This window comes from Sinocyclocheilus rhinocerous, unplaced genomic scaffold (genome assembly GCF_001515625.1).
Source record: "Sinocyclocheilus rhinocerous isolate Xijiao unplaced genomic scaffold, SAMN03320098_v1.1 scaffold392, whole genome shotgun sequence".
Lineage (NCBI taxonomy): Eukaryota > Metazoa > Chordata > Actinopteri > Cypriniformes > Cyprinidae > Sinocyclocheilus > Sinocyclocheilus rhinocerous.
In genome coordinates, this window is record NW_015638990.1 from 855,926 (window position 1) to 880,348 (window position 24,423).

General features: G+C 37.6%; 1 protein-coding gene across 1 annotated transcript in view; it reads right to left on the bottom strand.

The window, feature by feature from the left end:
- Positions 1–23,273, bottom strand: part of ryr2b (ryanodine receptor 2b (cardiac)) — a 49,765-nt gene extending 26,492 nt beyond the window's left edge. Inside the window, 55 exon segments of the mRNA XM_016566439.1 lie at positions 83–160; positions 975–1,112; positions 1,263–1,352; positions 1,456–1,534; positions 1,819–1,982; positions 2,175–2,315; positions 2,403–2,493; positions 2,763–2,986; positions 4,008–4,177; positions 4,455–4,575; positions 4,763–4,871; positions 4,952–5,138; positions 5,224–5,359; positions 5,455–5,558; positions 5,651–5,783; positions 5,968–6,082; positions 6,984–7,276; positions 7,453–7,580; positions 7,693–7,798; positions 8,654–8,854; positions 9,009–9,840; positions 10,553–10,779; positions 11,207–11,293; positions 11,587–11,746; positions 11,956–12,116; positions 12,248–12,362; positions 12,483–12,808; positions 13,092–13,300; positions 13,437–13,611; positions 13,765–13,973; positions 14,480–14,627; positions 14,788–14,947; positions 15,057–15,140; positions 15,221–15,324; positions 15,401–15,505; positions 15,639–15,858; positions 16,066–16,258; positions 16,636–16,877; positions 17,053–17,186; positions 17,676–17,794; positions 17,902–17,997; positions 18,074–18,209; positions 18,312–18,495; positions 18,650–18,771; positions 19,305–19,472; positions 19,634–19,790; positions 19,892–19,966; positions 20,041–20,137; positions 20,540–20,657; positions 20,752–20,864; positions 21,000–21,078; positions 21,163–21,237; positions 21,300–21,440; positions 21,555–21,671; positions 23,229–23,273. Of these exon segments, the coding sequence (XP_016421925.1) occupies positions 83–160; positions 975–1,112; positions 1,263–1,352; positions 1,456–1,534; positions 1,819–1,982; positions 2,175–2,315; positions 2,403–2,493; positions 2,763–2,986; positions 4,008–4,177; positions 4,455–4,575; positions 4,763–4,871; positions 4,952–5,138; positions 5,224–5,359; positions 5,455–5,558; positions 5,651–5,783; positions 5,968–6,082; positions 6,984–7,276; positions 7,453–7,580; positions 7,693–7,798; positions 8,654–8,854; positions 9,009–9,840; positions 10,553–10,779; positions 11,207–11,293; positions 11,587–11,746; positions 11,956–12,116; positions 12,248–12,362; positions 12,483–12,808; positions 13,092–13,300; positions 13,437–13,611; positions 13,765–13,973; positions 14,480–14,627; positions 14,788–14,947; positions 15,057–15,140; positions 15,221–15,324; positions 15,401–15,505; positions 15,639–15,858; positions 16,066–16,258; positions 16,636–16,877; positions 17,053–17,186; positions 17,676–17,794; positions 17,902–17,997; positions 18,074–18,209; positions 18,312–18,495; positions 18,650–18,771; positions 19,305–19,472; positions 19,634–19,790; positions 19,892–19,966; positions 20,041–20,137; positions 20,540–20,657; positions 20,752–20,864; positions 21,000–21,078; positions 21,163–21,237; positions 21,300–21,440; positions 21,555–21,671; positions 23,229–23,273 (8,541 nt within the window).
- Between the last annotated feature and the right edge of the window lie 1,150 nt (positions 23,274–24,423).

A 24,423-nucleotide genomic window follows, 5' to 3' on the forward strand; every position in this document is an offset into this window, starting at 1 on the left:
AATCAATGGTTAATGGTGTAATCTCCTCTTTGGTCCCTGTTGGACTGGTTTATATTATATGGAATTAATTGAAGCTGCTTACATACTGATCCCAGGTCAGAGTGACACTGCTGGTATCCACAGGCTTTGGACTGAATGTGGAAGCTCCTTCAAAAGACAGCTATTAAAAGACAAAATACAATTTATGTTCTCCAAAGAAACACAATGCATTTATCTGGTTTGATATCAAGCATTTGTCAAACCGAAGCGCATGCCATGAATGCATCCCATGTTCTCTGAATAAGCAATGTCTTTTAAAAGCCTAAGAGCTGTTAATCCAGTCTTGGCGAGCACAGATAGTCTATTCTGAATCCCTATCGCTTTGTGCCATGTGCAATACAAAACAGCTGTCAGTACAATTTATGCAGAAAGAATTTGCCTTGATGCACAGTGGTCAAAGTGGAAAACAAAAACAACACATTATTGGTCTGCTGAAATGCTTATTAAATGCTTATTAATATTGTTCTTACGGTTTAAAAAAAGCTGAAGCAACATCACTAAATGTTGCTGAATCACTAAATCACTTCTACACATTTAGTCTGTGTTGAGATTTTCAGGGAGGATTTTGGAAACATGTTTAAGCATTAATGGATATATTTAATCTTTTCTAATGCTCCAAGCATGGACCAGCACCATTTAAATGCACATGCTTCATCATGTCTTCTTCAAATGAAATGTATTTTTTGCAAATTAAAGCAATGATACGGTCTCATTATGGGCGCCAGGGGCACCGTAAGGCGGGGGTTAGGATGATTCTAATGGCCCGACGATGGAGGGCGCCAGGGGCCCAGTAACTGTAGCGGCGCCCTTGATGGATTTACTCAAAAAACTAAAATTTGAAAATTAAGGAATAATGGACAGAAAAACACAGAGAAAGCACAATATCACACATTCTTCATCAGAGCTTTGCAGTTCTCCGTGAAGGTGTCCATTACCTTGCCAGACTGTGAAATCCTCCGAGCTGGGTTGTGAAAGCCTTGTGACTCCCCATCATTGGTTCTCTCAATAGTCCATCCCAAGACCAGCATGCATTTCACTGTCTCTTTAATGACCCCTCGATAACCTTCTTTATCCTAAAATACAGAGCAACCTCACTGTGTGACAGTGAACTTGCATGATAAACTGCATGTTGCTTTTTTCTGATTTCTCTTAAAAATTCGGAATATCTGATGTTGTTATTTGTAATGTGTCTACATGTTTTGTGTATGAGGAGAGTTTGCTACCTTCTCAGACAGAGCTCTGTAAGGTTTTAGGAGTGGATGAACTTTAGCACTCTCAGAAAACTGTTCTCCATAAACCCAACCGTTACCAAACTAGAAAAGAATTATCAAACACAAATAGCTTTAAAACTACAGAATTCCCAAAGTTTCCACGTTTATATTCTCAAGCAAACACCTGTAATACGAAACTTCTTACCTTTTCCAGGGACCATTTCTCATGTGTATGTTCAGCGTATTTGTTCACCACAAACTCAAGCATCTCTGGGATTGTCATACTATAAATGCATGAAAAAACTGGATTATTATTTACTGCATATCGAATAAACAGTCATTCACACTACACTTTTCAGAAACAGATGAAGTGAACTTGTATATCCAATAAACAGCCATTCACACTTCACTTTTCAGAAGATGATTAAGTGAACGTTTGAGATTAGTGCTGATCTCAGAGGTTCTCAGAAGATCTCAGTGCAAATTAGTCCATTACATCCAGCTCAAGCGGGTCTGTTTCAGCTGGTTTAGGATGTGTTATGGACCTTCAAGTCTATAGAAGTCTTACTTTGAGGTGTCCAGGGGTCGAGGACAAAACCGTCTCTCTGAATCCATCGTCGAGTGTCTCTCTTGTCCTCCTGTGCAGCTCGGGTCAAGGTGGTCAGGAGGAATCGCCCCGGCAACTGCACTGAGACAACCCAGGGCCAGTTTGAATAGGTCTGGATCGTAAGACTGTGGACGAGATTGAAAAGCGAACATTTTGATTGTGCAATTCAAAATGAAATTCGAACAGTTTGAAGCATAAAAAACCAGACACCCTATCCTAAAAAAATATCCAGTTTATTAAAATAATTAAACACTCTTTTGGAGAAATTAATTGTGTAGTCACTTGGTTTGAAATGGAGATGTTCTGTCTTTTCTCACTTTTTTGGCAAGAGCACTGAATATCCCCCAAAACAGCTTTCTGGTCAGACGAAGTTCTTCCTCTGAGGCACAGCCAAAGCCACACCATCCATCATTCCGACAGTAGTACTTCCTGCTCTGCTCATAATGATTGGTCAACAGCTGGAAGAAGCAACCACAGTGATAAGCAGAATTGCTTTAGGAAAAGATAATTTTATATTTTATAAATTGAATGTTTTTTCTTTAGACCTTGAGTGGCATCTTGGAGTTTTCTGATAGTTGAGGGACGTCAAACACAAGATTCTGCAGCAGAGACTGCAACATGGAGGGATTCAGTTTTCTGTGGGAACAAAATTGTTATAAATAAATGATAACGGGTTATAAATAAACAGACCTATACAATATGGATTTGTTTCTTAATATCTGATCTTAAAATATTCGTCAGTTCTAAAAGAGCAAGAACAGGCAGACAAAGATACAATGACTTCCACTCTAATGGTCTATTATTTGCAGAACTTTTTTAAAGCATTCACTATTGTAACCGTGCCATTCATGGCTTTTACTCTATAATAAAATCAATCCAAAAAAAGCAAAATCGAACATCCTCACCCGCACACTGCCAGCAGACAGTCCTGGATAGCATCTCTCTGGGCCTTGGTCAGTCCTCTGGCTTTAGAGAGGCTGTAGACACCCTGCAGGAGCTCATCCACCAGCCCAGTCCGCAGTGAAGAGGAGTCACACAGCAGAGAGGAATACTTACTCAGCAATGGCAGCACAGCCACACATATGTATCGATTAAGGGCCAGTGCCATATCTGTTCCACCTAACCCCGTCTGCAAAGAGGGAAAACATATCTATATATACAAAGCTGATTTTTCAGCAACCATTACCAGTCTTCAGTGTCACATGATCATTCAGAATTCATTCTAATATGCCAATTTGGTGCTCAAGAAACATTTATTATCATCAATGTTGAAAACAGTTAATATGCTGCTTAATATTCTTGTGGAATCGTGATTCATTTTTCAGGATTCATTGATGAATGGAAAGTTCAAAAGAACATCATTTATTTGAAAACAGAAATATTTTTTTAACATTATAAATGCCTTTACTGTCAATTTGAAGCATCCTTTCTGAATAAAAGTATTAATTTCTTCTTTCTAAAAAAAATGTTTAACCCCAAACTTTTGGCAATGTGACTTCTGTGTTTTGGTAATCTCTTCAGTTTTGCAACTCCAAGAGCCATACATCAACGGTGTGGCCTGTTTTAGGGGTGGTTGAAATCATATTTTCTTTTTATGTTGCATTCAGACAGAGCTGATGAAACATGTAGAACAGAGAACACTGTTGGAATATGTCAAATTAAAACTGCAAGCCTGTAAGACCCCCATAACCTTTATTTTGGCGTCCACTGCGGGATTCAAACCTTAATTAGGGGGCTCAGACTCCACAAACTCAAGATTTTCAGTAAATAAAAGACTTAAATTTCAGATTTATTCCTTGCACAAAACAATTGTTTGACTTTAAAAGACTTGGAATATAGTGCATGAGTTCAACTGCTTTGATTATGTTTTATTCCTCATTTGTAAGTCACTTTGGATAAAAGTGTCTGCTAAATGCCTAAAAATTTAAAAATTAAATTAAATTATGACATTTTTGGAGATCAAGAATTCCATCCCCACTTATTTGCACACTATGGAAAAAGGCACCACAGAGATTCAGCTAAAATTCCTTTTGTGTTTCACGGAAGAAAAGGTCACATGGGTCAAAAAAGGTCATATCGGTTTGAAAAGACATAATGACAGTATTCAAATTTGGGTGAACTTTTCCAACATTCAACATCTTCTCACTTACAGCATCCATGTTAACAGCCGCTTGCAGGTCCAGCAGGAAACCATTCTCCAGTAGACGCAGCAAAAACTGCTGGTCCTGAACTCCATAAACCCGGTCCAAAAACAGCACCATGGCTGCTTTGTGATCCGGACAAAATATCCGAGACATGTCAGGCTCCACCACTAGATCATCTGAGTATAGCAAGCACAAAATATTTTCAACCACCAATGAATCCCTTTTAGACATAAAATACCCTACTACACATCTTTGCCAGCAGCTCCAAACTAAATTTACTTAGTTTATTTAAAAACTGAGCTCAGACTCTCTCTCATTACACTGATTTAAGTTTTTAATAATCAAATACATTTAGAAAGATAAATCAATAGTCAGGAAAATAATTATTTTTACGTCATGAATGTATATTTTACCCGAGTTCACAAGTCAACAGACGCACACACTCATACGCACCTGTGTTTACAAGTGGTAAACTAAAAGGAATATTGATGATTCCCTCCAGATCCTCTCTGGGAACGAGAGACCTCAAGATTGCCCTGATCCGAATGGCCTCACCTTTCCCCGCTTCTATGAGCTGCAGGTCATATTCACACACAACAGAGACGCCCATTAGCAAACCTTGAAGAACCTTTCAAACCTTTAATGAAAACTGACTTTGCCTTAAAAGGAGATAAAACCAATAAGCCTTTTCCAACTAAATCCTTCAAGCACATTACGAGGCTCTTATCTAGCTTGCCCAGTGGGTTTCCTGAAACACTTACATGCATCTCAGGGGCACAACGACCCAACAGATCAATGAGAGCAGAGTAGAAGGTCATTATGGAGTGTCCCATGTGAATGACATCATCATCTTCATCATCAAGCGTGTCACTAGAAGTACAGGTCAGAATGAGACATGGGCATGAGCGAGAATGGATAAGACAGGATAAAATTCGAAACGTAACACTCACAGCGTCCGGTTGGAACTGTGTGTACTGGCTGCACTGGTTCCATCCTGCAGGTGGGAAATTCTGATGGCTTCCTCAATAGTTGCTAAAAGACCATTTCCCCCCTCCCCTCGAAGGGCGGGGCCAAAGCATTCAGGTCGGCGAATCAGAAGCCTCACTACCACATAGGCGTTCTCCTCAACACTCTCACCTGTATGAGGAGAATAACTAATCAAAACCAACCAGAGGTGTTTAAATAGGTTTCACTAGGTCAGGATTCAGGAACTGCTCATTACCATTGCAAAATACTGCAAAACGCAGGAAGTCCAGGTAACGTTCTCCCTCTACAGGATTCCAACCAATATCTGGGTATCCTTTGGAGACCAGCAGAGCACAACTACGCAAACCACAGCCTCCCAAATACTGCACCACCTGTACAAATGAAAAACCAGTACAGACAGCTCAATATCACCAAAAGTCAGAAGTAATGTAGAAGAGAGATAAAAGAATCAGTCAGTGAGACTTACTTTCTCCAGATCTCCCTCTGTAAGAGCAAGCGCCAGTTCATTGTTGTCCATGACAGAAGCAGCCGCCACATCCAGAGGAGTTGATCCTCTCATTGAGGGAGAAGCTGATAAAAAAAAAAATCACATTTGCTTTAGTCTACTTCCTTAGAAATGTTCAGGTTGAGGTTTAACCATATCAGTATTAGGATAAACATACCAAGTCCAACATTACTGTTGTCCAGCAGGTAGCTGAGATGATCAAACATGGCCCTCTGATTATGCCGACTGATTCGACAGAAATAACAAAGGAAACGACAGCAGTGCGCAACCATCTTAGGAAACATGATTTCCTTAATGAGGCCAGAGGATAAGAGTTAACAGTGCACCTCATGGAAGTGAATAAATCAAAACACTGCACTTAATGCAATGATTAAGTTCTAATTTGAGTGGTTCAATTATGTAGTTGACATTTTACAACCATAATGAACGCAGAAGCTGATAATCACTGCAAGTACTTGATGTTATTATGATTACCTTAGATTCTCTAGCACCAAGGACATTCACCATAACTTCCATGACGGTCTCATGCATCCCCAGAGCTCTCATCAGATTAGGATGCTGATAGAAAACTTTATTGTTCATAATGTCACTACACAAGAGAAAACAAAGGTCTTAGATTAGGAATAAAACTGACTTGGACATTTAGTCCATCAGAAATATTGGATAATTTAATAAGTGAAAATTGTATTATGGGATGTGTCAAAATAAGTAATTTTATTGGCTGAGATGTTTTATTGGTACTCTATTCAGTGCATCTGTTCAGGTTAGAAATGTCACTTTATGATGAATTTGTGCTTAATCATAAAAATAATAATAATAATCATAAAAATCATAAAAAATACACTACCGTTCACAAGTTTGAGGTCAAAAAAAAAAAAAAAAGGTTTTTGAAAGAGGTCTCTACAGTAAAAACAGTAATATTATGGAATAACATTTTTAATAAAATTATACAAATAAAATATATTAAAATTCCTATTTTGCAAAGCTGAATTACTCCAGTCTTCATGTCACATGATCCTTCAGAAATCATTCGGTGCTCAACATTTTTTCAACTTTTGTGGAAACTGTGATGTTTTGTTTTTGTTTTTTCAGGATAAAAAACCTTCATTTTCTTCTATCTTTTAAAATGCATATATTAACATTATATTACCTAAATTAAAATGATCAACTTAAATATCTTCCTTTCTTTGGGTTTTCAGTTAGCTGCAATTTTAACATCTCTATCTTGTTTTAAAATAAGCACATTTTTACACAAAACTGATGCAAAAAAATTTAAATAACCAAATTAATTTCTAAGATGGATGCTACTCACATGCTACTTGTTAAGGTCATGTGATAAAGCATAGTATTGTTTGAAATGGTTAACGCTACATAATGTTTCACTTACTATTTAAAAAAAATACATAGTACACAGTACACAGTGTATACTGTGCAGTATAGAATAAGTAATTATATAGTATTACATTACAAACCCAGTCATCTTCTCTTACCCTAGTCCTCTGATCATGAGTTCCTCCTCTTCTTTGCCCATCCTGGCTGTGAGCAATGAACGAATGCGTGCTAGAGCCCACTGTAGATTAAGAGTGTCTTCCACAGATGTCTGGCTGATACAGTAAGCCTTCTGTAGTGGTGCAGACATCTGGCCTCCCAGCCCAGCATACTGTTGATGCAGCAGGCTGAAAACAGCACGCACCAGAGCTGGGCCTTCTATCGTCCCCTCCTGGGCCCAGTGCAGCATGGTCTCTGATATCAGCTGCTGTAGTGAGACTAGAAAGAGAGAGGTCTGTTTTAACTTCACTCATCTGGTGTGTAATTGAAAGACCCTGTACAGTTTTACCAGTAACAGAAGATGCTGTATTAATACAGTTCATAACATAACAATGTGATCCCAAAATAATGAAAAAGATCATTTTCGAGAGCCAAAAGTGACTAGTAGTGTTTCCTACCAGGTTTGTTCACAATCTCTTCAGGCAGACCAGACATTCTCCTCTTTAAATGAATTATTTTATCCACTAGGCTTTGGAGGTGATTCCTGACTGATTGGTTGTCCTCATCCTCATTCTCTGAATCACTGTCTATCTCAATTCCTGTATTAAACAAAGTAAAAAAGATGTGAATAAATGCATACAAGAGGTCATGAGGCCAGTTAATGGAAATACAAATAGGCTATAGCATTCGTTGTCCTAATTGGCTGCCTACCACAGTGGCTCATTAGATCCTGATGGAATTCCCACATCAAATCTTGGACGTCCTCTGGACAAGGACATTCTTGACACTCTTCCCGGAAGCTCAACATCATGTTTATCTGGACAGAGAAAAAATAAGGACTCATTAGGGAAAGTTCAATCTGCATGAAATGAACATTCATCTTCTTTTCTAAAATTATGTTGTTGATCATAATGTGAATGATTCATTTCCTTTAAATTTTTTTTAACCTCGTATTTAGTCCAAATGTCATAACTCAATGTTCTGGTGAAACAACAGATTTGCCTCTGGGATAAGTATACCAGACATCTCCAATTATTTTGTCTGCATAAAACCTGCTCCTTTCTTATAATTGACTGCAAGCTCACATTCAGATACACCTCCATCCAATCAACAACCAATGGACTGAACAACAGATTTCACTCAGATGTGCGTCACAATATGGAGGAAAAGATCTGACTGTTGCTATTTCCATTGCATCATGTCTTTAAATGGATAATTCATTTAAAAAATATAAAAAATTCAACATTTATTCACCCTAATGATGTTCCAGACCTGTATGACTTTCAGTGAAACACAACAGAAAATATTTCGAAAACTGTTTCAGTGGTTCTAAAACAACACTAAACCCTACTGAATTTCATATTTTTCCAAAATATCCTCTTTTGCGTTCCACAGAAGAAAGAATGTCATACAGCAGGGATGTCCAAATCTGTTCCTTGATGGCCACTGTCCTGCAGAGTTTAGCTCCACCCCTAATTAGGCATACCTGAATCAGCTAATCAAATCTACAGATTCATTAGTAACTTCGAGGCAAGTGTGTTGGAGCTAAACAATGCGGGATGTGTGCCCTCCAGAAGCAGGACTGGACACGCCTGTCACACAGGTTTGGAATGAGGCAAGTAAATAATGACTGAAATACACAGTCCAATCCAGTTAACCTATGACTTCTGACCTGTTCCTGAGGCGGGGAACGGAACTCTTTAGTTTTGCGTGCCGTGAGAGCAGCAGACATGTTGAGCGCATCCATAACTTCATTGTATCGAAAGCGCTGGTTGTCTTGAAGACGACCTACGAAGTCACCTGAGAACGACATCACGGCTTCTACTCTATGACGTACCTGGCAGTCACACAGGTACTTCAAAAGGTGGCACACCTGATAGTGAGAAATTGTGAGAAAGGTAGACATTATAAGAGAGAGAGAATCCGGTCAAAAAGGGGCAACAGTGTTGAATGACATAAGAATGAGTAGATAAATGACAAAATCTTCATTTTTGGGTGACCTATGCCTTTAAATTAATTGTGCCAACCTGTAATTTGACAGCTTCTGGAAGCTTCATCTGAAGAAGATTTTGCTGAGGGACATTATCCTCCCAATCTCTACCCTCCTTTTCCTCTCTTTCTCCATCACTTTCTTCCAGTTCATCCATCTCTTCTGTTTTACATGTTCCTCTCATGTAACTGGCTGGCAGGATGAGACTAAACACGGCCTCCAGATCTGTCCCCTGGTACACACCCATCAGCAGAAGAGTGTGAAGTAAACTGAGCAAAGGAACCATAAGGAGCTCTATGCTTCCCCCTGCAGGATCCCTCACACCCTGCCCTACTGCTGCCACTGCCTCCTTCAGCATTGTTATGACAACATCCTTTAATACATCCAATGGGATCTCTGGGCTGTTTTGGCGCAAGTTACTCCACAAAGCCCCGCCCTCATCTCTATCCATCACGTCTATTTTATTAGCTCTGATGAAGCAAGGTGACGTAAAACGCATTCTGGGCCATAAGGAAGTGCTGAAGTCACTTCCTGGGAATCTCTGCACCTTCCTATTGTTTTTGTAGAGCGTAGTAGACTGCGTGGCATCCGTCATAGGCACAATGTATTCGTGGGTCATGGCCTGCCTGGCACTGGCGTGGGCACTGAGGTGGGTGTTGATGAGGAAGTTGTAGTAACTTGTCCGCAGGTGACCTGGCATTCTAGAGCACTGCAAGGCGAACAAGAGTTGTGATTGGTCCACATGGCTGCAGAGGGCGTGGCTTACATGTGTGTTTCCATGAGCTGAAAGGGCTGAGTAGAGGTGAAGGGTGTGGTCATGGAACTTCAGGAGATCACTCAGTTCGGACAGTTCCAGAACGTCAACACACCTGAAAGAGGGAAAAGAGGATAATCACGGAAATAAAAAAATTGTATTAGAATTTTGTTGTTGTTGTTGTTGTTTTTTCATTAAACACATTTTTTATAGATTTGTATTTTTAAACAGCAGTTTTTGGGGGGTGGGGGGATAGTTTTAAATATTCAGACAACAAAAATTAATTCAGAAGTTATCGGAATAAAAAAAATATGTTATCTTAAATTCTATCTTAAAAATACAAGTATATTAAATACAACACAAAACAATTAAATTTTACTAATGTCATGTTTAAAATTTAAATGTACCAAATTCAAATTGAAAACTTTAAAATACACCACCCAAAAAAAATCAATTTTGTTAATTGTCACATTTAAAAAACAAATTCTAGCTCCATAGATAAAAATGGCAAAAATGTTGAAAAGTGTGTAAAATGTTGTATAGATTTTAATCTAATTTTATTTACATTATACAAATATTACTGTATAATTTTAATGTTTTGTATTTTTACACTGCAAGTTTTTTTATGGGAAAATTAGCTGTAAATATTCAGATTAAAAATTACATTCTGAACTATAAAAATATGCCACAAAACTATAACATATGCCACAATGTTATTAAATGTTATATGTCAAAGCCGTAATATTTTTTGGTTATTTTTCTAGCTCCATAGATAAAAATGGCAAACATGTTAGCAGTTACTTGACATCTTCAACATGACCTCTGACCTGTTCTCCTCAGGTATATGCAGGGTCATGATCTGACGGATCTGAGTGCAGCGAGCTCTCCAGCCATATCTCTCCTCCAGACTGGTCACTTCCACAGGCTGAGTGTGGTCAGGTACTCGGGTCCACCGCATAAGTGTTAGGTGTTGAACACACAATCTAGGAGGGCACTGAGGTTTTGCATTTCTTCTTTCACTCCGAAAAACTCCTGCTGATAGTGGCATCACATTCTGTGGGCAACAATACAAATCCCTAACCTGCAGCAAATATTATAGGGAAAACTATATAGAAATAAGTTCATTTGATGTTTTCTTTCTTATGTGCAGAAATGCTTTTTTGTAGAAGCTTATAACAGTGTTTATGTAAAGATAATAATACAGTATAAGTTACGTAACGATATATAATATAATCTGTACTCTTGTTCTGATCCAAGCCAGAAATGGATGTGTTGCAACCCATTTTAAGGAGACTGATACTGCATTCAATATTTTATTTATTAACGCCAAAGGAGACATTGCTGGCAACGAAATATATTATTTGCAAGCTTGCAAGGACGCCCACTGGGCTGAAAGATGCACTTTTTCAGAGATTTATTTGGTCTTCCACAGGCTGTAACGATGTCTGGCCATGGAGAACAGAACTCATGAATTGGTTTACCTTGATACGTCCCAACTCAAACTGGAAGACATTAGAACTTGTGGCTTTAGCAAATACAGCAGGGAAGAGCTTGGTTCCTGGATCCACCTACAAATGGAGAGACACGGTTGAGGTAAAACTAAAATAACAGACTAAATAAGGAGAATATAAAGTGCCTAGAAAGTGCTTTGCTTTTTGTGTAACGCTAAAATCACAACTACATAGTCAAGGCATGCTTGAAATTATAGTATTTTTCAAAATATAAGCATAGGTTATTTTATGGGACAGTATACATCCCAAGATCATTAGGAAACACTAATGCATAAGCTATATGATAAAAGGTATGATATGCAAAGCTAAATATTTGAATGAGAATGTTAACACAGCTAACTGATGTTCACCTGGTAGTATGTTGCAAGTTCTTTGCCATTAGCAGTGAATGTCAGGAGCCCTGTTGCAGTGTCAACCAGACATCCAATCTCCAGGCCACTGCTGTTGCGGCTATGGGACAAACTACTGCCTTCTGCTGCACACACCATGTAACAGCTGCTACGCTTGACACTAACAAATGAATAAACACACACTAGTATTATTATTAATTAATATACTATTATAGTATTTATACGTTTTAGTTCACAATAACAACACTGAAACACACTCAATGTAAAATAATTATTATGTATTTTCAGACATAACAAAATGACTAAAAAACATAGCTATTTTTCTTTGTTTAAACATCTAGCATCACTTAAAGGCCCTATGATTCTTACCTCTCATGAACTTTGCCCCATTCATCCCCAAGAGTGACTGTGACAGTGCAAATGCTGTCCAGGTCAAAGGGCAAATCATGATGGTGGAACTTAGAGGTTACCCACCCAACCCAAACATAAGACGGTTCCTGACTGTAGGGGATTCTCACAGAGTAATAATACTGCAGTGAGAAAAACAGAAGAAGAGAGATGCGATTATGTTAAACCCAGTCAAACCAAAACTGCTTGTTTCAAAGCTCCCATTAAGTGATCCAGTAACAAATGGATGAATAAGAAAAGGATTATTGACTACCGTAGTGCAATGAACAAGGCGGTTGTTTTCATCTTTCTCGGTGGCCATCACTTCCTCCAACAAACGTGCTGATGAGTGGCTGGTGTTTAACTCTGGTTTCTTCTTCAGCAGAAACCTACAGCCACCAGTTGATATAGGTATGCCATAAAGACAGTTTCAGTCAACACAACAGTTACTAATGTTAGTCCAATTGTGCTTGGTGTTGGTGTGAACAAGAAGTGTGAACTGAACTCACCGCTGTTTGAGTCTAGATGGCTTTTCCTGACTGTGGTCTTTGTGATTATTGAGTTCATCTCTGGATCCTGCGTATCTGTGAGCTTTCATCAGTACCTCAAAGTCAGAATCTGCATCTCCCTCTTCTGGATCTCTGAGGTGGCACACCACACTGCTGCTGGGGGGCACAGTGACCTCACCGGGGCTGGAGAAAACCTGTGCACACTCTATTGGCATGCTCAGACGGTAAAATCCAACATCGCTTGTGCCCCTTTCCTGCTGCCCAAAAAACTTCTGTGTTACTTTCAGACATGGAGTGTTGTCAACTGTTCCATCAACACGAATCACCTGGGAAGAAATTTAAAATTATAGAACATTGCATTTGACATTATTTTAAATGTTGATTTAAAATAATAGAATCTAAGATGTTTAGTAACAATGTGGTAGTCTTGCCTTAAATAGATGACATATTAATAAAAATAAATAAATAAATAATAAAATTAAATTAAATTAAATTAAATTAAATTAAATTAAATTAAATTAAATTAAATTAAAACAAGCATTTGGTTTATCTGCAAAAATATGATTTATCTACAAATGTATCACCCACACTTGATGTAAATTAACTAACCTGTATGTTAGGATGGTCATTGGATATAGAAATGAACAAAGGCGCTCTCCAGCTCATCCATAGTGGTATCTCTTTGCTCATGTTCAAACCAAAGGGCTGGTATCCCTCTTGTAGGCCACAAACACTGAAGTATTTTAGTGAGTCAACCTGACGACCCAAATTTAAACGACCCACCTGGTTGATCCCTATGCTACAGACAGGCAGAAAACCTAGAATTCATCAAAGAGAAAACAGTGAGAAATGTATGTTACACAAAGCAGAAAAGTACACCTTTATATATATCTTTTAAATATATTTGATAAATTTGTGTCAAAACGGAATGGAAAATGATCAAAGAGAACTCACCGTCAGATTTATTGAAGTCTTTTACAGCCACTTCAGAACCACGACTGTTTAGCAGTAGCTCTCCATTAAGAGTAGACATCATAGTGCATGTAGTCAGGTCCAACAAACAGCCAATTACATCCCCCCTCTTCCAGCTGCCACCCAATCGCTTTGCCCCACCATGCCACCACTGTCCCTAAAGCATGACATGCAAAAAAAAAAAAGATATATAATCTGTCATCTTTTTAATTTTATGATCCTTAACTGTTCCTAAAGGCAACTCAGAGTCAAAACATGTTTATGATCTCAGTACAATTTGCTTTGACATAATAAATTATTACTGAAATACCTTAGAACCATCAAACACGAAGGCCTGATTGTCTGACCCAAGATCCACGTCGGGTTTACACCCAGGTCGTGCCCAGCCCACTCTCATCTCTCCATCAGTTATGGCCTCAAACTCAAAGTACCATTTTCCATCATGCACTGCGAAGAGCTGCTCCAGACGGAAAATCCGAAATCTCTCTGCAGTCACAGACTTAATATTGCTGCTTGAAGCTATGGGAGAGAAAAACACAACAGTGCTCATGTTTGATTAACATACACTACCATCAAACGTTTGGGTTTGGTAAGGTTTTTTAATGTTTTTAAAATAAGTCACTTCTGCTCACCTTGCATTTATTTGATCAAAAATACATTAAAAACATTAACACTGTCAAATATTTTTTACAATTTAGAGTGGCTGCTTTCTATTTCAAGATTTTTTAAATGTAAATTATTCCTTAATTTTGAGCAGCTATTCAAGTCTTCAGGGTCACATAATCCTTCAGAAATCATTTTAATATGCTGATTTGGTTCTCAAGAAACATTTCTTACTTTTTTGTTATAATGTAAAAGTCCTTACTGTCACTTACCAATTTAATGTTTCCTTGCTGAATAAAAGTATACATTTTTATGTTCTAAAAGTAAACTTTGTTAGTAAGTTTGAAATTTAACCAACTGCCCAAATGGTAATTCTCCAGACTATACTTCATAACTCTTCATAAAAATGATAATGCTCCCACCATGTTCTTGCTCCAGCGGTTCCACAGTATATCCAAACCCAAGAAGGGTACCCAGTGCATCCCTCATGGCATCTCTACCAGCCTGTTTGGTCTTCTCGTCCAACAGGGAAAATGGCACTAGTTGAGTACTTCTCTTATACATTACATCCTAAAACATAGAAATATACATTGAGAAGCAATTTCCTCATGGTAATATTGATGGTCTCAAGTAGACAAATTTGGCATTTCACTGACAGTGATTCAGTGCCAAAGAATTCCCAAGATCATATTTATATAATTTGTTTTCATAAAAATACTTTAATTTCCACCTGCTGTGGTCCACAGCTCCAGCCCTGCCTGATACGCTCTCTGGCCCAGATGTTGTGTTCATTCTCGGCCAGTTTGTCCACCAGCTCTTCCTGTGCAGCTGTTAGCACGACACGGGACTGATCCACCGGGGCTGGTTTATATCCATTCCATAACTCATACCTGGACAGATGATGTAATCAGGATTCATTTAACATGCAACAATTCACTGTTACATTCATGCAGACTGTAAAAGTCAGATGTCTTAGTGAGGAACTTTATTCTGATATACTTATTTGAAAGGCGGACATATTTCACATTCTCCTCGGCATGTTCATCAGAGAGTCCAATATGGACACCAAAAGCCAGAAGAGTCCTTCCACAACACAAAAAGAAGCATGATTAATAATAAAGAGCTAATTAAAACTTTATTAGGCACAATAATCAATGGAATACCTGAGGATATCCTCAGATGACTGGAGGTTATGAATTCGCTCCTGATCTGGAAGTTTGGAAAACTCAACTAGACACGGGTGTACATTTCTGCTCTCATCTTTAACCTAGGAGAAGAGATGTATTTTCAATATACATCAGAATGAGATGGAGCTACTTAAAAGATGTTACTCAGATACTTACAGGTCCGTAGGTCCACCCCTGCTCTATTTTGTCAATAAGCCAGAGTTCATGGAGGTTTTCTGCTAATATTTCTCTGATCTGCTCCAGCTGTGGAGAATATTCAACCTGACAAGATGCAGAGTTGAGCGCAAGGGTGTCAGACACTCATACAAGTTGATGCAAGACCGATTGTAGCTTGAAATAAATGTACTGGTGCTAAATTTAAAATAATCAGAGCGTACTTAAAATTGAATAGTACCTCACTGGAATCCACTGGAATGGGGATAAAGATCACTGGGCTTATAGGTACCACAGGGCCTAAGAGGTCACGCTGGCTTTCGGTGTGATTTCGTGTGAGTTTGTGAAACAGTCCCAGCTTGCAGCGGGTTTTTGGGAGGAGAGCTTCAGCACATGGAGAGAAACCAGCTGGAGGAAGAAACCTAAACTCCCCCTGTCGACCTCCAAACAGCACACGCACCCTAAAGAAAAAAAACAAAACAGTGCACTATTTAAGTTGTTTTAGGATGTACAGGTCATAATTTTGACTTGGGGAGGTTAATTTAAAACAAAATGAAGTAGAATTGGGGTAGAATAGACCACATTTTTCATTGTGTGATGAATCGTGAGCAAACAAACCTACAAGTAACACAACATGCAAAATCAAAATCCATTCAAAGGTAACTCACTGAACTCCAGCTGAGAAGCTGACGACTGGAAACAGCAGCCCATCCACACTGAAGTCCTCCAGCATGCCTTGAACTGGCTGTCCATTGACCCGGAAAGAGATGCAGGTTGCACTAAGGTCAAGACAGCAACTAATGACATCATCCTCCCTTAGCAAGTGCTGATTGGGTGAGGTGACCCTCCGACCTACACCTCCTAGGAAAGAATAAACAATAGTGTTTGGAGTTCACATTTATTTGATAAAAATACAGTAAAACAGCAACATTGTGAAATATTATTACAATTATAATTACTGTTTTCTATTGTAATATATTGTACAATTTTATTAATTCCTGTGATGGCAAAGCTGAATTTTTAGCAACCATTTCTGGAGTCTTATGTGTCACATGATCCTTCAGAAGTCATACTTTTATGCTGATTTGGTGTTCAATAAATATTTTTCATTATAATCAATGTTGAAAACAGTTCAAATGAACTTTTATTTTTGAGCAATTTAACACATTCTTGCTGGATATCTTTAAAAAAAATTTAAACATTTGAACTGTAGTGCATGTGCTTAGTCTCCATATCACCTGTCCAGAGCTGGAGTCCATCAAAGCCGTAAGAGCAGAGGTCATCTCCTACACCGTTTGACCCCCAGTCGTGACCCCCTGTGGTGGAGGGACGGTACCCTTCAGTGCTGGCCCAACCCACTCGCAGATGAGTAGGCTCTGCTGTCACAAAAGGCTCTGCCTTCTCAACTACAACCTCATAATACCACTTCTTGTATTGGGCACAGTCATCTCTTGCACACAGGAAGATGTTTGGACGCACACTAAACAGAAAAAAAAAATTCAAATGTTCTATAGGATTTTTTTTACATTTATACTCATAGCTGGTCAATTTCTTTATTATAACAGACTAAAAAATTATTTTTAGATGCGCAAATTATTACCTCGAAATGTGCCCTTCACTATTATTTTGTGGTGTGGGAGTTGATAACAAATCACCTGAAAACTTGGTTAACCAGTCTTGTTTGTAGCAGCAGGTCTCTTTCTGGCAGCAGTGTGTCACAAATCAAATGCTGATTAGAGCGGACGGCCATGCCATGACACACACAGAGTGAACACAACACATCCAAGATCTGCAGATGTGATAAATAAATAAATACACATAAATATACTAACGTTCAAAAGTTTGGGTTCAGTAAAAATTTTTAAAAATAATAATACTATTAATCAGCAACGACACATTAAATAATTAGAAGTGACAGTAAAGGCATTTAAAATGTGTCAAAATATTTCTATTTCAAATAAATGCATTCTTATGTACTTTCTGTTCATCCAAAAATCCTAAATAAAAAAAGAAAATGATCGGTTTACACAAATAATATTAAGCAGCACAACTGTTTTCAACATCATAATAATAAGAATGTTTCTTGAGAACCAAAACATCATATTAGAATGATTTTGAAGAGTCATGTGACACTGAAGACTGAATAAATTACATTTAAAAATTATATTATATATTACAGGTGTGTAACATTTACAGTTATTTTAAATTATAATATTATTTCACACTTTTCCTGTATTTTTGATCAAATAAATGCAGACCCCGGTACTGTAAATGTTACCTTATGGTTCCTTCCATGTTTGTCCAGAAGTGAGATTATAGATTTTATGTGACTTTCCTTAATAACGTTCAAAGCTTCAGGACTTTCTACTAAAACACAATGTAACACTTCCAATATTCCTAAAAAAGTAACAAATGAGAAGGTGAGGCATTAAAACAATGTCTAGACTCTAAAATCAGCTTATTCTAGTCACAATACAAGCTAAACAATTTTGCAAAACATCTACCAGAGGAAGCCTCCAGCCTCTCCAGTCTGCTGACCAGCCAGTCCAAGGAACCAGAAAAGTGGGCACAGTTATTCCGATTACCCCTGATAAGGGCAGCTGCAGGGGAAACAGAAAATTTGTTAATAAAAGCTAAACCTGAATTATAAATCTTGAAACATGAGTCATCCTATACCTAGCAGCTCATAAAAAGAGTTCAAGATAATTTCCCAAGACTCTCCTGCCTCTTTCCCAGCAGCCTCTGCAAAATGAGTGGCACTGTTGTACACATGCAAGTGATCGATGCAGTCCAGCACCAGAGTGATTATACCCTGTGAAAAGCACAATGAAGCAGAATAAAAAAAGTAAACAGTTCAGATATTATTGCAGTGTGTAGCAAGATATATGAGTTTCTCATTCGCCGCAGGTATTACCTCATCTTGGAAGAGATTTTGTCTGTTCTTCAGTGCTCTAATATCTCCCTGTCTGACCTCATGATCCTGCCCCATTTCAGGATATTGAAAATAACCAAGCAAATCCTGGAGGGTCAGATGGACCATCTCAATTGGAAGATCCAAATCCGTGATGTTTTCCTTTTGGCTGACATCATCTAATCCCCTTTAGAAGTGAAGAAAAATCATTACGAAACATAAATGTGCTTCTTTGAACACATTTTGGCCTTTTAAAACCATTTGCATATCTAAATGCTCAAGCAAAGCTGATAAGCACATATTATTTCATCTGCTACCACTCTACTATTTTCTATATTTACCTAATGAATTTTGAGAAGAGAAGGGCGGAGCTTCGAATTAAACAAGCAGCTTGTGACTCCTCCCTCTGAGAGCGAGAGAGGGTGATTCCATCATCCATGTGACCTTCTGCTTGCAAAACAGCCTATGAGAGAGAACCACTTCCCTTTAATTATTTGAACCAAGATTCATATCAGACGGAACCAATACAAAGGAAGGTGCTTCGGCTTATTAACTTGGATTATTAACTTGCAGTTCCTGAGTTCACTGGAACTGTCTAATGTCCACTACCTTTCAAATATTTTGGGGTCAGTAAGATTTTTATTTTTTATTATTTTTATTAATTAATTCATTTATTCAGAAAGGATGCATTAAATTGATCAAAAGTGACCGTTAATACATTTATAAATTAAGTCATTTTAAAAATTGATTACAAAAGATTTTTTTTTTTAAAAAGCTGCTCTTATGAACTTTCTATTCATCAAAGAATCCTAAAAATTTTTTTACAGTTTCCACAAACAAATTAAGCATCACAATGTTTTCAACATTGATAATGCCATAAGAAATGTTTCTTGAGCATCAAATGAGCATATTAGAAGGATTTCTGATGCTCTGTATTGTAAGTGTTCTTATCTAGTATGATATTAGACCTTATTTTATTTATTTACACAAGTTTACCTGTCTCTGTGGCACACTTTCCTTCTGTCTCTTGGAGTCAGTGGTCTGATATGAGAGCCAAAGCCCTGTGTCAACGTGCTGAATGAAGCAGAGAGAGTCTCCATATTTGATCTCAGGTGCACCCATGCAATCTCTCCTCTTAAAGTGTGAGCTCTCCTGGCTCTCTTCCTATAAAAATACAGAAAGAATAACGTTTGCATTAATCATAATTAAAATTTATTATCCCACCACACTTTAAGAGAAAGTGTAGACAGGAAAATTATGATGCAGACTATACAATATAATCAAAAATGTGGTTTATGTTGTGTTTATAGCTGATATTATCCAACCTTTGATGCACGGAGACAGAATGCAGTGCATTTAACATCAGCTCTTTCTCTCTCCACCAGTTGTAGTCCCCGATCCTGAGTCAGTCCCAGGTATAAGCCGGTGGAAAGGTGGCGAAGACGGAAAGGATGACCCCAGTGTGTGTGGCTGCCACTCCACCTGCAAACAACCCTTCACTACTGTGATCTGACCAGTACAGAAGGAATAAATATATACTTTTGTCTAACTGTCATACACTAACTAACTGGAGGAACACCTACGCAACATGTAACGTTTCAAGCCTCCATAAAGATCGAGCCTGAAGAGATACCGAGCCCCCCTCAAAATGTACAGATCTGAAGGAAAAGATGGAAAATGGTGAAATAGGATGTAATAAATGTAATTCAATCAGTTATTTGACCTGTCTGACCTGCGTTCCTCCCGTCTGTGTTCTGCTGCAGGAATGGTCAAACATTCATCTGTGTGTCCATGTAGCAGACGCACAGTATCCCCTCCTCTCACATGACCTACAGGTCAAAATTGAACACATGAAAAACTGACACAAATTTTATACAAACCTCCAGCAAAAATATTACATTATAAAATATTACAAAAGTAACTATAACTGTTTTTTATGTTTTACAATGCAACCATATATATATAATGCATAGAAATATATACACTGTGGGGGAAAAAAAATTAATTGTCTATATAAATTTCAAATATATATTTGTATCTAGAATTTTTGGTTTGTCCATTTTGAAATATATCTAAAAACATATGGTCATATGGTTTTATCATATGGTCACAAAAACTGTATAATTTGTTTAGCCAATGTATTTAGTCACAAAGCATGAAAATCAGTCAGTAAAATCTGCAGGCACTAAACAAATGTTTAAATGATTGATAACGTGTGATTGGTCATCTACCCTGCGTCTCTGCAGTCTGAGTAGAAACAAGAGCCACACTCCACAATGTCTGCTGGAAAGCAGCATCCACCCGGCCAATGCCGTTGTCATTACCTTCACCGTTACTCCACGACACATGCTAGAAAGAGAGACAGGTTGTCACACTGCATAAAAATACCTGTATACAGATATATAAATAGATAACCAGGTAACAAACGAATGGATTTACTCACTAGGTATCTCTCAGAGGAAACACTAACTAAGATTAGATCATCACCCACTCTGACTTTCTCACCCTCGGACCTCTGTTTAGAGGCAGGGTGAACCGTCCACCAACACACCTCACCTAAAACCATACAAACAACAATCATGACACCAATAATATGGCAGCCCTAGTCTTTATCAAACATGTATTCATAGCAGAAGATTAAAACATTCACACGCATATTACACATTATACAGGGGGAGAATATGAACTTACCCTTTGTGTCCTCCTGCAAACCAACATCAAAAGCCAGCTTGTCAGAGGAGAGGCCTGATGTGGACAGACAGCAGAGATACTAAAACAAGACAGAAGAGGTTTAAAGTTAAAACCTCATAGTCCCAGCATGGCAATAACAAGGTAAAATCAAGACTGGTCTTGCCATGTCGCTGTAGACATGTCGAAAGAGAACCGCCTGGCCATAGAGCAGAGTACGACGCCCAGCTGCCTCACGTGACTGAAACGAAACCACTCTGTGATATTTTACAGTGTTCGGCACAAATTTGATCATTTGTTTACAACATGAATACGTACACCTTTGACTACATTACCCACCCCTGCATACTGATCTTCATGGTTGGCCAGCATCTCCTGCAGCGCTCGGACAGACAGACACTGGTCAAGCACAAACACACACACAGAAAGGTCTGCGGGAACATTCTGTAAGTAAGAAGAAAGGTTTTTCAGAAGTTTGATAATGCACATGGTAGACTGTTCTTACACACAGAATAGTAACTTGGTTTAAAAATGTTATTAAACAAATGCGCATCTCACCTTTGAGTTGGAGGTGGACTCAAGATAACACAGCCGGTCACCGAAACCTTCTGCAGCTAAACACAGTTTCTGTTGATGAGGGCCTGATGAGCAACACCTCAAAACCAGCTCATCCCTCTGAAAAACACATTCTCATTACAGACCGCAACTACAGCAAGTCTGAACTCATTACAACTGGGACCAGAAATAAGAATATGGACTACTATCAGATCTGATAAAAAAAAAACACATTATAAATTCAACTTAAGGTTTTTAATGGAAGAATGCTTATAATGACATATTATGGCACCTGTAGGAATTCCACAGCACCAAATGGAACAAATGGAAAATGAAAAGCTCTACCACTGTATTATATTTTATATAAACTCTATATAATAGAATCTATAAATAAATAGGGCGAAATAAACGTCAAATTGTAAAAAGGAAATTAGAAAAAAATCAAGGCAATATGACACATTGAGATTTGATAATTGACCTTAGTAACACTACTTTGCTAATGTTCATTTGTTAAATGTAAAATATCATATTCAGCCAATAAATCACTGTCAAGGCAAAATTAGCAAGTATGCAATAAAATGTAACATGGTGCAAAGGCATTACATTCAAAAGGTTTGTATAAAAGCACATACACCTCAAAACTAAACACGCAAACCTCAATGATAGCAACAATGAACAAAAAAAGTAAAATAATATTAAATTGTTTTGACTGTTGGTCTACCGTGTTTTAATGTAATTAATTCATTGACTAAATAATGCAATATTTTTTTATATATATTTGTGATTTGAAAAGCCCCATAACGTGTAATTGCTTCTCTTACAGTGTGGACAATAGAAGTGCTTCTGTGTCATTAGTGTAGCCTTATAAGGACTGAATACTTAGGACTGACTTATCAGTCAGTGAATAGAGAATTCCAACACCTCCAGCTTGTCATATGAGTTTCACTGACCAGTGGGTCTCACAGACACAACCACACATATTCAACCATTCATGTCACTTTTAAAGCCTAGCTTTAACACAACGTCAAACAATTAATGATTTCCAGCATGATACTGTTACAAACGCATGTGCTAAAATACATACAGTGAATCAGTGGAAGTGTGTACTGTATGTGTGTGAGAAAGAGAGAGCACAGTATCCCATTTATCTCTGTTTTAGAGATATGGAGCTGAGAGTGAATAGCTCACACATTCAACAGACTCTCCAGTTCCTCTGTTACTGATAACACAAAGTAAAAATAGACACCAGTGATATGGGTCATACGCTCTCAAATGTGAATTCAAACACTGTAAATACATATAAAACCACATATATAAACCCATAGATCCAATAATTAATGATACATACACAGTTACAGTATGAGCAATTTCTCACAGTTTGAAATTACTAAATAACACTGTTAATGTCTGTGGTACAGATCTAAATTTCACATATGCTGGACTGTGCATCCATATGCATGGCCAAAAATGTTTCACTTATATTTTTTTGTAACCCATCTGTTAGCATCTAATATTTATGTCCAAGAATCTCATTACATCAATCTAATAACAAATCTAATTGCAGTTTAATAATCAGCCCTTTTCTGTCTGAAGTTAATGCAGTTCAGCATAAAGAAATAGTCAAGATATCATTCATTGCATTCACATTTGTATTTTAATGCAGTCCATTTTACTTACAGTTCGCAGAAACTGTATTTCATCTTCCGCTTCTCCTATATCCATGTTCAGTGACTATGTTGCTGGACTTTGGATCTGGTCTTGTTGAGGGACCCGTGTGTAAGAACCAGAAGACTGAAGAGCTCCACTCACCCAGCCGCAGGTGCTGAACTCATCCCAGAACAGAGAGACCACGATACCACCCATCATGAGATAATGCTGCTGAGATCTGATAACGGTAAAGTGGGAAAGAAAGGGCTTTTCCATATTTGGTAAGTTACAGTGGAGAAAGCAAGCAAGCAAGGAAAAAGAAAAGAAAAGCAGAGAAAAAAAGAATTTACTTTCAATATATTATACAAGTAAAAACTACTAAAAACTTGTATTTTATAAAAGTAAAACATGCTATATTATATAAAATACTCTATTATGCATACATATTTTAGGTCTACGGTATGTTAATTACACTTCAATAAAACATTAAATTAAAAAAGCAGAGACTTGGCCTTTTCATGAGGTTTATTTCATTTATGTCACTGTAAAACACACATTTGGCTTTCTTGTTTATAGAATTCAACAGCAGACATTCACAAATCACCTTTTTTCATGGCGAGACACTGCAGGTGAATAGGGTAAAAAAAATAACTAATAGTTATCGCCTTACTTACCCAGCTGATTGATTACGGTGATAATTGCAAAAAAAAATTTATTACAAGTTTTCTAAAATGTTAGGTTTAAATATACAAATGAGCCATTGTTTAATTAAATATGCGCTAATTTGCATAAATGTCTATAGAAAAATCTAAACACTGGATGATGTCAGTTTCAAAATTCTCATTTAATTGTTTTGACATATTAGAGTCAAACATTTTTACAGAGGGAATTTTGGGTATCTCATTTTTGTCACTCCATACTTCAGAAAATGCTTAGAATGGACAGAAAACACTATATTTTCACAATTTTGGGGGAAATAAAATTTTGTATATAATCAAGCAAATTATATATGAACAAATCCCTCTGTAAAAACCTTCAGGATATAGACAGGAATAAAAATGTAAAGTTTGGTGTGTGTAAGTGCTACTGAAGTGGAGATTTATGGCTCAGTGTAGGAGAAAAAACTCATTTTGAGAAAACGGCCTTTAAAAATATGTATTGTAATTTAAATCTATTGACACGGCGAGACACTGCAGGTGAATAGGGTAAAAAAAATAACTAATAG